At 41.2% G+C, this 15727-nt stretch overlaps 1 protein-coding gene and 1 long non-coding RNA gene across 3 annotated transcripts in view; one reads left to right on the top strand and one right to left on the bottom strand.

Annotated features, from left to right (window-relative positions):
* The window catches only part of MKNK1 (MAPK interacting serine/threonine kinase 1), a 34126-nt gene extending 18762 nt beyond the window's left edge, over positions 1 to 15364 (bottom strand). Inside the window, exons 1-2 of one of the 2 annotated variants that reach the window (XM_081946510.1) lie at positions 15240 to 15364; positions 5561 to 5657 (exon numbers count right to left, since the gene is read on the bottom strand). In XM_081946510.1, coding sequence (XP_081802636.1) covers positions 5561 to 5627 — 67 coding nt within the window. In that variant the 5' untranslated portion in view covers positions 5628 to 5657; positions 15240 to 15364. Of the gene's footprint in view, positions 1 to 5560; positions 5658 to 11059; positions 11169 to 15239 lie in introns of those variants that run through there. The other variant, XM_081946509.1, reaches the window with a different exon arrangement.
* LOC309388829 lies at positions 11049 to 14868 on the top strand. Its single transcript, XR_014174848.1, has 2 exons — positions 11049 to 11108; positions 14776 to 14868. It is a non-coding gene; the product is annotated as an uncharacterized lncRNA (long non-coding RNA).
* Positions 15365 to 15727: the final 363 nt, after the last annotated feature.

Here is a 15727-nt window from a genome sequence, read left to right as displayed (position 1 = left end):
AATAGTTTGTCCACTCAGGAATTTACTGTTTTATTAAGTTCTGACCAATCTTGGTCCAAGAATGAAATGATGAAATTTTAGAAGGTGAAGCTACAGGACCAATCTTGGTCCAAGAATGAAATGATGAAATTTTAGAAGGTGAAGCTACAGGAACCTTGGGGGCAATTATAATATTGGAATTCAACATGATGCAAGCACAAGCAATAGAACAAAGTTGAACTAGAGTCTTGGACTATAAAAAGAGCTAATTTCAATAAACTTAGAGAGAGCTTGGGAAGGATTCCATGAACGAGAATCTTCAAGGGGAAAACAACTCAAGAAGCTTGGGAAATTTTGAAAATGAGATTATAAAAGCCCAGTCTAGCACAATACCAATGAAGAAGAAAATAACAGCTCTCAAAAAAACCCAGCATGGCTGCATAAAGAACTCTGACAAATTAAAAGACAAAAAGGACAAGTATAAAAAGTGGAAAGAGGGGCACACAACTAAGGCAGAATATCAGCAAATAGCCCAAGCCTGCAAAGATGAAGTGAGGAAAGCTAAAGCTCACAATGAACAAAGGCTTGCAACAAAAGTAAAAATAACAAAAAAATGTTATTCCAACATGTTAAAAACAAGCAAATAGGCAAGGAAACAATTGGTCCATTGCTGGAAAAGTGGCAAGAAGGTGACAAGCAACAGGGAGAAAGCAGAACTACTTAACTCATTTTTTTGCATCTGTCTTTGTACAAAGGGAAAAAAACAGTCCAACCTATCAAAAACAGCACCACAAAAAACAGATCAGGAACACACATTAAAATAGGAAAGAAAATGGTAAGTGAGCACCTGTCTACCCTAGGCGAGTTCAAACCAACACCAGGTGGATTACACCCCAAGGTTCTGAAGGAACTCGCAGATGAGATCTCAGAACCACTGAACTATATCTTTCAAAGATCCTGGAGCACCGGGGAACTCCAGAGGACTGGAAAAGAGCTGATGTAGTTCCCATCTTCAAAAAAGGAAAAAAAATGGATCCAGGAAACTACAGACCTATCAGCCTGACAGCAATACCAGGGAAGATTCTGGAAAAGATAATCAAGCAACGAATCAGCAAATACCTAGAAGTAAATAAAGTAATAACCAAAAGCCAACGTGGGTTTGTGAAAAACAGATCATGACAGACTAATCTTATTGCATTCTTTGACAAAGTGACAAAATTAGTGGACCAGAGTAATGCCGCCGATATAGTTTACTTGGACTTCAGTAAGGCATTTGATAAGGTAGACCATAACCTACTACTAGATAAAGTAAAAGAATGTGGGTTGGACAGCATCACCACCGGATTCATTTGTAACTGGCTGACCAACCACACTCAACGTATAGTCCTCAATGAAACTGCATCTATCTGGAGGGAAGTATGCAGTGGGATATCCCAAGGCTCTGTTTTAAGCCCAGTACTCTTCAACATCTTCATCAATGATTTGGACGAAGGAATAGATGGGGAACTCATCAAATTTGCAGATGACACCAAGCTAGCAGGAATAACCAACACTCCAGAAGACAGACTTAAGATACAGAAGGATCTTGACAGAATTGAACATTGGGCATTAGCTAATAAAATGAAATTCAATGGTGAAAAAAGTAAGGTTCTACATTTAGGTAAGAAAAACAAAATGCACAGATACAAGTATATGTGGTGCCTTGCTCAATAGCAGGAACTGTGAGAGGGATCTTGGAGTCCTAGTGGACAATCATTTAAATATGAGCCAGCAGTGTGCAGCACAGTTCTAGGCTTCATAAACAGAGGGATAGAATCAAGATCACATGAATTCCACTTTATAATGCTTTGGTAAGGCCACACCTGGAATACTGCATCCAGTTTTGGTCGCCATGATGTAAAAAAGATGTTGAAACTCTAGAAAGAGTGCAGAGAAGAGTAACAAAGATGATTAGGGGACTGGAGGCTAAAACATATAAAGAACGGTTGCTGGAAATGGGTATATCTAGTCTGATGAAAAGAAAGACTAGGGGTAGCATGATAGCAGTGATCCAATATCTCAGGGGCTGCCACAAAGAAGAGGAAGTCAAGCTATTCTTCAAATCACCTGAGAGTAGGACAAGAAGCAATGGGTGGAAACTAATCAAGGAGAGAAACAACTTAGAACAAAGGAGAAATTTCCTGAAAGAACAATTTATCAGTGGAACAAGTTGCTTCCAGAAGTTGCGAATGCTCCAACACTGGAAGTTTTTAAGCAATTGGATAAACATTTCTCTGAAGTGGTGTAGGGTTTCTTGCCTAAGCAGGGGGTTGGATTAAAAGACCTCCAAGGTCCCGTCCAACTCTGTTATTCTGTTAAGAAATGTATTTGTTCTCTACAGTATCTGTATTGGGCGAGCCAATGTAGAGGCTATTTCAATCAGTTTTTCCCATCTGACACATCAAAGGTTAAACAGCTTTCTTTCACACCAAAAAAAAAAAAAAAGCTTGACTCATTGCTATGTCCAAGTTGTGCTCAGACAGCCATAAAACAAGTGTTACTTTTGCTATTTATTCTACCTGTGGTTTTAATCAGAAATGCTAGACATATCCTTTTATAACCTATACTCTCCTAACATACTTTCTGCTAGAATGAAACAGAATGACCTTGCCATTAAATGTGTAAGACGGCAATCAATTGTTTTGCCATAATTATAGCACCTTCCCTTCTAACCTATCTTGTAGTAGGATTGCTTTAAAATTATATTAAATGAGCCTAGGAGCAATCTCTATTCATCTTCGCAAAATATCTAAGTAAACTCAAGGACATCAGTAGAGTCTCATCTGGACTGTGTTGGGGCTGGCTCTTGGAAACTGTATGGACAACTGTCCACAAGTCTGACCTGTATGCCCAGAAGCAACCAACAATGCTTCCAGCATTGCATGGCAATGAACACATTCATTCCTCTTGCCCATTGTTGTCCCCTTCTTTTCACACCCCTCAATCTTACAATGCTTACTGTGTTTCCCCCAAAATACGACAGGGGCTTATTTTCTTTTGCACCACGAAATATGGCCTTGGGCTTATTATCAGGCAGGGCTTATTGTTTTAGGGCTGCCGGGCGGCTGCACCCTTGTGAACTGGCTCCCGAAGAGCCGGGCACAGCCTCAGGGGCGAAGCAGCCATGAGGTAACCATGCTCACGAGCAGCTGCCCGGTAAATCCCCTCTCCAGCCGGGCAGAGCGCCATTCACTGACCTAGGGGGTGTCCCTAAGGTGCCAAGCCGCGGGAGCTGGGGGGCGGGCAGAGCTCCACATGGCTTGGCACCTTAGGGATACCCCCTAGGTCAGTGCATGGAGCTCTGCCCGGCTGGAGAGGGGAGCTGCGCGAGCGCCTGTTCTGCCTGCAGTCTCACCAAGCCCTTGCGCAGCTCTATCAGGGCACCGCCGCTGGCCGCCGCTACCCCACTCCGAACATAACTTCCAAACTCCAAAACCTGGGGCTGAGTCTTCCAGCATCGGCCGCTCTAGGAGTGCTCTCTCTAGTGGGCCGGCTGCCGGACAGAGAGTCTTCCAGACAGAGAGCCTTCCGGACAGAGTGTCTTCCAGCAGCCGGCCCACCATAGAGAGCACTCCTAGAGCGGCCGATGCTGGAAGACTCGGCCCCAAGTTTTGGAGTTTGGAAGTTATGCTGGAGCAAGGCAGCGGTGGGCAGCGGCGGTGCCCTGATAGAGCTGCGCAAGGGCTTGGTGAGGCTGCAGGCAGAACAGGCGCTCGCGCAGCTCCCCTCTCCAGCCGGGCAGAGCTCCATGCACTGACCTAGAGGGTATCCCAAATGTGCCAAGCCGTGGGAGCTGGGGGGCGGGCAGAGCATCACATGGTTTGGCACCTTAGGGATACCCCTTAGGTCAGTGAATGGTGCTCTGCCAGGCTGGAGAGGATTTGCCGGGCGGCTGCTCGTAAGCATACTTACCTCATGATTGCTTCGCCCCTGAGGCTGTGCCCGGCTCTTTGGGAGCCAGTTCACAAGGAAGCAGCTGCCCGGCAACTCTCTCCTCCGGCCAGGCAGAACGCCACTCCCCAACCTAGCAGTATCCCGAAGGCGGTAAGCAATGTGAACGCTCTCCCCCTCCCCGGCTCCTGCGACTTGGCGCTTTCAGGATAACGCTAGGTCAGTGAGCGGTGCTCTGCCTGGCCGGAGGGGGGGGTTGTCCAGGGGGTTTATTTTCGGGGGTGGGCTTATATTTTTGCCCATGCGGAAAATGTGGCAAGGCTTTAGTTTCGGGACAGGTCGTATTTTCGGGGAAACACAGTAGTTATTTTTGCTATGCTATCATTTGCTGAATTAATGCCCCACTGATTTAGCTAAGGTTTAACTAAAAAGGCAGAACCATACAAAATGAAGACTTGATTTAGCAGACCTTGGCCTCTAGTTTGTAGCACAGGAGAACCATTTGGTTCTCTCTGCTGCCATCTAATGGTTATCTGGGCTTCTGCAGTACAGGAATTTAGCAACCACTGCAGTATACCCATGGTCACATGATCCAAATCCAGACCCTTGGCAACTGACTCATATCTGTGATGGTTGCAGCACCCTGGAATCAAGTGATCACCTTTTGCTACCTTCTGACAAGCAAAGTCAATGGGGAAGCCAGATTCACTTAACCACTCTGTTGCTAACTTAACAACTGTAGTGATTCATTTAACAATTGTGGCAAGAATGGTCACAAAATGGGGCAAAATTCACATAACAAATGGCTCCCTTAGCAGCAGAAATTTTGGGACTCAACTGTGGTCATAAGCTGAGGACTACCTGTACATTTTATGCAATTGGTATTCTTGAAAATATTGGGCAAGGTGTGGGTGGCAAAGAGAAGTCTTGCATCCTCTGTCTTCACTATATTTATATCTCTGAATAAACTTTCTTTGAAGCATAAATAATTGATATATTGATAACTGCTAAGCTTATATCAATCTATGCCAGGGGTGTCAAACTCAATTTCATTGAGCACCGCATCAGGGTTGTGTTGACTTCGGGGGGCCAGGGAGGCCGTGGCCATAGGCAGCATGACATCACTCATGTCGGGGGCGCCTGTGGCAGCCCAAGTGCTCTGCCAGTGAAAACAGGCTCCCAATCTCCATTTTCACTGGAATGGCCTCCTGCAACCCGTTTTTACAGGCAGAAGGTTGCAGGAGGCCATCCCAGCCTTAAATGGAGACCGGGAGCCCGTTTTTGCTGCCAGAGGCACCACAGGCCAGTCCTTTGCTGTCTTCAGAGCATCCCAGATCAAAGCACCCCGCGGGCCTTGAGTTTGACGCTCCTGATCTATGCCATCAGAAACAAATATCTTTTAAAGAATAAGTTTCCACAGTTTCCAGCATTTACCAACTCTGATAGAGCAAGCTTTTGTATATAAATAGGAAGCAAACCCACACTTACTTGCACTGGTGATGTTACCTAAACAGGGAATGAACATCTGCAATAACCAAGCACTAATAGCACCAAGAATTCCACACTAAGGTCAACATTTTGAACACTTAAAGAGAAAGACATGCCTAAGAAATAAATCTCAGCTCAGTGGTTTAATATTCAAAGCAGATACCTGATTTATGCTGGATGGGTTTCACTGAATAGAAGCCTGGTGGAGCCTGGCAACATGTTTCATTCATAAATGAACTTGATGAAGGATTACTTTGTGCCTGAAAGTAAACAAAAAAGTCTCTGTTTAGTTCTCCCAATTAGTTCTCTCTGTGCTCACTCTGGCCTATAACAAGAGATATAACAGATGACAAATCTGTTCTTTATTAATCTATACAAAACATTATGACTTGTTTGTTGTAGCAGAATTACTATATACAGCATGCACATATAAAGTAGACCGACAACAAAGTTTCTGCCCCCTCCCTGTTCATTTCTTCGTTATCTCATGTTATATATTCGTCAGGAGTAGATATCCTTAATATTGTTAGCCATATTCAGTGACAACACAACTGTATTAGTCAAGTCATGATTCCATGGGGGTGGCAACAATTTGAGACTATAATAGTTATACTTTAAGAGTTCACAAATTCCAGAAGAGAGTTAAAACATTTTCAATTAACTTCTACATCACATTACTTGATCTTTCAACTGCTCTATATCTCTCAAACATACTCTCCATTTATTTCAAATATGCATTCTATACGTTACTGAGATAACATAACCTATACATTCCTATACTATAAACACAAAGACTTCAACTTCTGAGCATGATTCCAGGTGCTGGTCCATCACCTATAAAGCCCAACATGGTCACTTCGGGTACTACCTGTGTCCCATAGTATTTGCCCAGTCAGTGATCTAGCAGGTTTGGCAGGCTCTGGGTTCCATCAAATAAACAATGGTATCTGTCAGGACTCCAGATGTGTGACTTCTCTGTAGCAGTACCAGCCCTCTGGAATGAGGACCCCCGCAAAATTCAAATGGATTCCTATCTACTACTATTCCTTTAAATACCTTTAAATGCCTGGCTAAATAACTTTAAATACCTGGCTCCTCACCCAGGCTTTTGATGAGGATGACTTTTGGTTCCCCTCCAGGTATCCTTTCTTTGCCTTCATTGTACTATCTTGTACTTTCTTCCCTTTAATTTTGTTCAATCAAAGCGGCATTCTTAAATGTGGTTTAACAATTGTAAACCACCCAGATTTACTGGGTGATGAGCAGCATATAAATTTTATTTTATTATATATACAACAATGTGTAATATCAGTTAACAGCTTTTAGCTAGTCTTGGCACAAATGGCCAGATTCAAATATTATACTATGCATATGATATACAGGTAGTTCTTGACTTACGACTACAATTGAGCCCAACATTTCTGTTGTTAAGTGAGACGTTTATGGAGTTTTGCCTCATTGTACTACCTTTCTTGCCTCAGTTGTTAAGTGAATCACTGCAGTTGATAGGTTGGTAACCTGGTTGTTAAATGAATCTGTCTTCCAAATTGACTTTGCTTATCAGAAGGTCATAAAAATGGATCACTTGACCCTGGGACACAGCAACGGTCATATAAACCAGTTGCCAAGCATCTGAATTTTTATCATGTGATCATGGGGATGCTGCAAAGGTCATAATTATGAAAAAAGGTAATAAGGCACATTTTTCAGTATCATTGTAACTTTACAAGGTCACTAAACAAACTGTTGTAAGTCGAGGACTATTAGGTGAAGGTCTAGCTCTCTGGAAAAGTCTACAATGGTGAGAATGGTGGAAGGAAAGAGAAAAAGTCGACCAGCAATAATGTGAATGGACTAAATTACAGCAGCAATGGACACATTGTTGGAAAACCTAAAGGCCAAGTTGGGAACAGAATGTCATGGAGAAAATCTATCTAGTTGGCTTATTTATAGTTGGTTGCACAGTCAGCCAAATTTAGACTGCATTTATTTCCACCTATCAAGTCCTTTACAATGACCTAGATCAGCTGTGCTGGCTGGGGGATTCTGGGAGTTGAAGTCCACAGGATTTAAAGTCACCAAGGTTGAGAAACAAATCTGCTCTTTATTAATCTATACAAAACATTATGACTTGTTTGTTGTAGCAGAATTACTATATACAGCATGCACATATAAAGTAGACCGACAACAAAGTTTCTACCCCCTCCCTGTTCATTTCTTCGTTATCTCATGTTATATATTCGTCAGGAGTAGAAACATTATGACTTGTTTGTTGTAGCAGAATTACTATATACAGCATGCACATATAAAGTAGACCGACAACAAAGTTTCTACCCCCTCCCTGTTCATTTCTTCGTTATCTCATGTTATATATTCGTCAGGAGTAGAAACACTGACCTAGATAAAAAAGCCAAATCCAGTCTAAACATCTGGCTGACTATGAAATATTATCAAATACATTACAATGTGAAACCATAGCTGTCAGTTTATTAACTGGTATTGGCCTTCATACACATCAAATTCTTCCCAAGAACCGAGGTTAACATAATATATCCAGTTCAGTATATGTACAAACCAAGCAGAGTGACCTTTTGTAACAGACAGATGGAAATTTTGTCAATGCATAAATTTTCTAAATGCTGTCCAATATATTTTTGTATGATACCCAGTGTGCTGACAACCACTGGGACTGCCACAGGTTGAAAGATGTCATAATCTTTCAACCCTGATTTTTAGATCATGATACTTTGTGAACTTCAATTCTTAATTTTTAATTCTACTATTCCCGGAGTGTTGCCACATCAATTATCCATAGTTTCTTCTTTTTAACTAGAGTTAAATCTGATGTCAGCCAAGACTTTATCATTTTTTTATTTGAAAACCCTGCAATATTTTAACCTACTCATTTTCAACTATTTTTAAACTATATATTTCCACCAATTTTTCATTGGCACGTAATTTTAGAGGTGTTCAAGAGAATCATAGTGACATAGTTATGACGTTGTGAATAATCAATTTGTGCAATCTTCTTGCATGAGCTGAATATATAATCTATAGTTTCTTCTGCCTCTTAGCACAATCTGCACTTTGAATCATTTAATGATTTTTCAATTCTGGCCTTGATTGCATTAGTTTGAATAGCTTGTTCTTAAACAGCAAAATAAAGCCTTCAGTTTCTTTTTTTAATGTTTGTTTTAAACTCATTGCCAGGTTTTATCTTTACACATTTTCCACTCAATCTTTTTTAGAACTTGACCGTTTTGTTTGATTTAAAATAGTCAAATCTTGTGTTTATTTAGTTTTATAAAAATGATTCCAACATGAAAAAACCATTTATTTGGGATAATCATTTTCTTGCTTTGTAAGTCCCACTTGTATACATTTTATTGGAAAACTGAATAAAGAATGATAAATTTTCTAAACCCTGGAATTCAATGGCACTTTAGAGACTGGGGTGAGAGAACTCATTTCTGAGAAATAAGACCCATGTAATTCAAAAAGGTTTGTTTCAAATAAGTACCATTTTTTTGAGTATAAGACGCACCTTTTTGTCTCAAAAAAGAGGCTGAAAATCTGGGAGCGTCTTATACATTATACAGCATTTTTTTGCCTCCCGAAGCCCCGCCCCTTCACCAAAATGGCTGTGCATACCCTTATGGAGGCTTTCAGAGAGCTCCTAGGGGCTGGGGAGGACAGAAATGAGCAAACAACGGCCTGTTTTTTGTCTTCCCCAGCCCTCAGGAGCACTCCATAAGCCTCCATAAGGCTATGCATGTAATTGATTTGACAAAAAACGGGCCCGTTCCCCCCCAAAAAACGGGCCTGTTTTTGCTCATTTTGGGGGGGGGCATCCCCACAGGAACACTCTGCAAGCCCCCCAAGGCTATTCATGCCTTTTAAAAAAAATGGGCCCGTTTTCATGAAAAACGGAGCGTTTTGGGGAGGTTTGCAAAGTGCAAAAACTCCCCCCCCCCCTTTGGAAAGCTCTTTAACTGATTAATGAGAATTACATTGATCAAGTGCTGTGCCAACAGAAACAAAGTCTTAGGTGCTACAGATTGTCAGCGATTTCCTTCTCCAGCACATGGATAAATACACCTGGAAACATCTACCTACCTACCTACTCTCTCTCTCTCCCCTACCTACCTACTGTATTTCTCTCTCTCTCTGCCTCCCACCTATCTACTGTATTTCTCTCTCTTTCTATTTCTCTCTCTCTATCTCTCTCCCTACCTACCTACACACACTCTCTCTCTCCCTCCCTACCTATTGTATTTCTCTATCTTTCTCTATTTCTCTCTCTCTTCCTCTCTATTCCTCTATCTACCTACCTACTTTTTTAAAAAAATTGCCTCTTCAAAACCTTGGTGTGTCTTATACTCCGGTGCGTCTTATACTCCGAAAAATACAGTATTTCTGCCTTAAACTTGTTTTTCAAGCTCACCTATTAAATCGTCCCAGCCAACTGGTCAGAAAAAACAAAAATTAAACATATACCAGCTGTTTCCAATCCACTACCCTTCAGATTTAGACTACAACTCATAATATTCCTATCATACATGGGGTATCGCAAGCCCTAGATACACCTGTACCTACTCCAAAAAGCATACAAAATTGATTCCAGAAACAACTGTTGAGCAGAAAAAGTTAGGGCTCTACCATCTATAGCCAAGGCATTATCTGTGTTACTCTAATATCTGTATCATGAGAAAGAGTTCATTAAACCTGCTTGAGGATTTTTGCATGAAATTTATTGAAGGGATAAGTAAAATGCAGAGTTTATAAAATTTCAGCTATTAATCATACTTAAACACCAGAGGTTTATAGTTTTCATGATGTCCAAACACATCTACTGCCAAGGTACACTATAATGGTTAGGTATTAGGCAAGCATGACACAGAAATTGCTTCTCTCGCTTTACTTTATAGTGGAAAAAACTCTGCTGGAAGAGTACATTCAGTTCTGGTCACATTTAAAAACCAGACATGAAGCAGCTGGAAAGGATAACAAATAGTCTGATAAATGAGACATACGAAGCTTGACTGCGGTTGCACAGCTCAAAGAAAAACAATAAAATAATGATTTGCAGTTTTCCAAAGCATGGTTAACCTTGAAGGTTATATTTTTACTAGCTAAAGCAACCCCAAATCTAGATAAACTATTAGGAATAATTTAAGAATATTAGCAAGCTGAAGTCTGTATTTATAGCATTTATTGACTGCCTTTTATTTACAAGGTACACACATTATAATGTGATAATATGACAATTCTTCCTCTTCCTTTGATGTTTAATTTAACATTTTGTTGGCCAGACTTAAGGAATATTCACTGTTGTGGTATTTCAGGAATACAAAACAATGTCCTTGGAATGGAGGGGATGTGTCTGTTTGTCTATCTGTCTCCCTCCAAAGAAAGTGAAATAGTTTTGGTTAGGATTTCTATTTCTATGTGTCATAAACCTTCAACTGTAGTAGTCTCTGGGGAATCATCTCTAAGAATAGAAAGAATAACAGCACAAATTTACCAGATTCCCCCACCCCACCCCCCAAAAAGCTTAATTATAACTTAAAAATAATAATAACATGGAACAGGAAAACATCAAAACATCCAAGTGAATCTTAATAGTTCTAAAACAAACAACTGGATGTTCTTTGCATTTTACCATAATGGGACTAAGGAAACTCTTCAGGTCCGAACTATTATTGGGCCTCGTCAAAGTAGACTTCTGGAAACAATGAAAACATCAGGATTAGCCACAACCTTTAGAAAACCCTTAATATAACTGAAATTCTCAGAATGATATATCCTTAAATGGAATCCAAATGATTTGCAAGATACCATTGAGAAAATTGGAGATAATTTTATTCCATTACTGGAAGACATAGCCAACACAAAATTTTACCAGGTGATTTATATTGTATTATATCAGTTCTTGATATTCATTAATTTAGTGTAATGATTTTTCTGATTTTTTTTTAGTCTTTTAAAGCAATATATGCAGTTATTTATGTTTAATTAACGATGCCCTAACCTCCATGAAATTTTTAAATCGTTCATTCATCTGTAGTTTCTTCATCCTTTCTTCTTATCCTTTTATTATTATTTAGATACCATCTTTTAATAGGTACCAAAGAAGCCTTCCCAAAACACCTCTAGCATGGTGCCTTTAAAAATAAAAATCAATTCATTTTAGTATTGTTTACGTAACTAATAGGCTTAAAGCACAAAATGTGTTTTGAAAGAAGCTAATTTATTACAAAAATGATTCTCTACTATTTTTACCATACTACAGATACTTTGTAAATCCAATTCAACATATTTTACATTTTCATAGCGTAAGCTTCTACAAAATGAAGTACTCTTTGAGGAGTTTATTTTGATGGTTGTGGGAAAATGAGCAGTAAAAGGAAAGAGCAAAGGGAAATAAAATGAAAAAGATCAAATAATAATTGCCAATAAAAGTGGCCATTCACAAAACTGTTATTCGATTATATATATATAATGTGGTGTGTGTGTGTGTGTGTGTGTGTGTGTATAAAACATCTTTTTCATTTTATTTCCCTTTGCTCTTTCCTTTTACTATTCAGTTTCTCATAACCATCAAAGTAAATAAATTGCCCAAAGAGTACTTCATCTTTGTAGAAGAATATGCTTACTCTATGAAAATGTAAAACACAATAAATTGGATTTAACAGTATCTGCAACATGGTAAAAAATAGTAAAGTAGCAGGCTTCTTATCACCTATGTGTTAATAAGCTAAAATAGGATTAACTTTCATAATAAATTTAATTCGGCTTGCTTCCATTGAAATATTATTGAAATATTTTGCTCAAGGATGTCCCCCTGAGATATGTAATATAGAATTAAAATGTATGTATTTATGAGACATATGACATAGGTGGCTCACAACAAAATCATTAAAACAACATAAAAATGCTTTGTATCGTTCCTTCCATGGTGCCATGAAAACCCATATTCCATACTCATTGGCTCATCCCCATCCTAGCTCAGTCTTCCCAGCATTCAGGAAGGCTAACAATATTGGGGATGGAAGGTGCGAATCTCAGTGGGAGCCTATTCCAGAGTCAGAGCCAGCTACAGAGAAGGCATGCCTCCAAGGACCCACCAGATGGCAGCATTCAAAGGAAAGGGCCTGGAGCATTCACCTATCCCAGTGGTGGGCAACCCGCGGCTCGGGAGCCACATGCGGCTCTTTACACCCTTTAATGCGGCTCTTCTGTGTGCCGGGTGCCCGCTCCCCTCCCTTCTCTCGGGCTTCGGAGGGAAGCTTCTGCAAAAGCCCGGGCGAGTGACAACCAATTTTGGTCCTATGACTGCAGAATGCTGCAAAATACCATAAATGCAGGCCAGTTGTTGAGTGTTTCAAATGTGATTGGAACACTCAACAAGGTGACCACAGTGTGTGTGTGTGTGTGTGTGTGTGTGAGTGAGAAAGACAGAGAGAGGAACAGAGAGAGGGAGTGAGGGAGGGAATCAGAGAGAGACTGACAGACAGACAGACAGACACACACACACAGACAGAGAGAGAGAGACAGATAGACAGACAGAGACACACACACAGAGTGAGTGATTAAGTGAATGAGTGAGAGACAGACACACCCACATACACAGAGTGACAGAGAGAGAGGAAGGGAGGGGAGAGAGACAGAGGGAGAGACAGAGACAGACACACACACACACAGAGTGAGTGAGAGACAGACAGACAGACACACACACACACAGAGTGACAGAGATGGGGGAGGGAGGGAGAGAGAGACAAAGAGCCAGAGAGAGAGAGAGAAAGAAAAAGAAAAAAAGAAAGTGGGAGAGAGAGATGAAATTAAAAACAACAACATACAAACCTGACTTACTCAAACTATCCAAGGAAATGCAAGGCCAATGTTCACATTAGTGGTTGTGACTTTGTCAGTCAATGTCAGGATGTAATTTTCTCTACATTGTAAGGCAAATTTTACGGAATTTAACGTTATCGATAAATAATATCGTTCTAAAGTTTTTGTTTTATTAGTTGTGTTATTTGTATCCTCCCGACCTATGTGGATACTTGCATGCAGAATATTCTCAATAAAAACTTATTGAAACTAAAAACAGTGTACCATCCTATGTATTTTCGGTTTTAAAAATGTGGCTCTCAAAGTAAATTTCAATCGTGGTTTTGGCGAGATTTGGCTCAGTTGAAAAAAAAGGTTGCCCACCACTGACCTATCCAACCTGGTGGCACAGATAGGTTCCCTCAGAGAAAGGCAATCCTGCAAAGAACCTGGTTGGTGCCAGGCAGTAGCTTTAATAGTGATAACCAGTATCCTGAATTGCACCCAGAAAACAATTGGGAACTAGAGCAGGCCATATAGCATCAGTGTAACACAGGTGAACTGTGAGGTGACCAGAATTCCCATATAAATATTCACCCATCTAAAGTGTCCACCCAACCCACCTAGCAGATTGCGGCTGACCTCAGCTCAGAAAAAAATAAGCACGATCAAACATGGTTAGTAAACTGATGGAGACCACCAGAAAATCCAGTTTGTAGACTAGATTGGGAAATGTTTAAAAGAATAAAAGAAAAGAAAAGGCAACAACAAACCACTTCCAGATTTTGGCCAAGTGATGTTCACATATGTGGTCATTTCATCACCAGGAGTGAAGTATGAATTGAGAAGACTATCCAAGTAGATGTACTTATGAGTATAATAAATGTGTTTGGGTTTTGAAGATGCCATGTTTTTCTTTTGTTGTTTTTATTGCCATAGATTAACACAACCAATCTCCATATACTGTTGTGAAATGATTCCTAAAAAGGCCTTGGCCCAATTACTTGCAAATATATCCCAAGTTCAGACATCATGAGACACATTTCATTCTGTAAAAATACCTATCCCCGATTTTTAAAAAGCAGTGTCTGAATATAAAGAAACCAATACAGCCCAGGCCCTTTCAATAATGCCCCTACAAACCCCAAGCTCAATAGGTAGATTGGGCAATATTGCAAGTAGGTTTTCACAACATCTCCTTTCTTTCATCTCTCTCTCATATACACACAATGGACCTACAAGCACCTAACCTCCTGAGAACACAGGGGTCTGAAAGAAACCTTGCAAAAAACCCGCCTCATTTTCCAACACGTGGCGCCCCATTTTCTCTTTCCTCCTTCTCCCACCGCACCCCAAACTTGCTCAACCAATCCTCTGCACTACTGGGGAAACTATGGCCACTCCCTACTCTAGGAGAAAGCGAAATGCCCCACCCGGTACCCGACATCTCCCAGTCCCAGCCAAGATTCTCCCCCACCCGCAGCAGCAGCCCTGGCACCGCTCCTGCCTCCGATAGTTCTACGCTCGCTCCTCCCCGGCGCTCAGCCGCTTCATCTACCTCTGCGGTTGCCAAAGGGCATCCCTTCCTACTCACAGCCGGCTCCAAAACCCACAGGCCGCCACGCTCTCGACAAAGGAGGAGCTACAAGCAATTGCCCCGGCCTCCCTTAGAAGCTTTGCAAGCGGGGGGGGGGGGGAGGGAGAAGAAGTATGCGCATGCTCACACTTGCCCGGGCGTGGGAATCACCGTTTCGTAGTAGGAGAGCTTTTGGAACCAGTTCCAGGAAGGCCGGACTGGGTGCCGGGAGTGCACATGCGCAAAGCACGCGAAAGTAGGGAGAAACGTTCTCCGCTCTCGGTTTTCTAACTCACTCGGGTGGTTTGAGGGATGAAGAAACCGGATGCTGTAAAAAAAGAAATGCGGGGCCAGGACAGCAGAAGATCTGTAGATTGTTTCCTTTCCTGCTAGCTAATACTTTAAGAATGGGGAACGGCCCGGGACAACTCACACGCTGACGGTCTGCTCCAATTTTAGGGTGTTAAAAAGGATCATGCGGCGGTAGGAGTGAAAGGATGAGCGTAGCGATCGAATTAGTGTGAGGGATCTCCTTTTTTAAAATTCCTAGTCATGCGCGTCATACTTTCTCAGCCTAGCAATAAAGCAATGACGAAACACGTGGGATGAGTTTAAAGAATCTCGTAACTTAAAAAACAGTATTAAGAGTGTGTCTATAGCTCCGTGTTGTTTCTGACAGCCATTACATACTAATATGAACATTATGTAGACCTGTTGTAAGAAACGTCCTCCTGGGTTCAGCTCCAAGTGGGGGAAAAGACACTGGAGACATGGAGGCTGCTTGGAAAGATGGTTTAATGGTGGACAGGACCACATGGCTTGAGTCCTGAACAGAAAAGGTGATCGCATGCTTCAATGTTGGGTAAAGAAGAAGAGAGTGGTCAATCTATTGATCTTAGATCGCTGATGGTTCACAATTCA

Source organism: Natrix helvetica (genome assembly GCF_964273705.1).
Source record: "Natrix helvetica genome assembly, chromosome: 3".
Lineage (NCBI taxonomy): Eukaryota > Metazoa > Chordata > Lepidosauria > Squamata > Natricidae > Natrix > Natrix helvetica.
The sequence above is the reverse complement of the archived record's forward strand: the minus strand, read 5'-3'. Positions and strand labels throughout refer to the sequence as shown.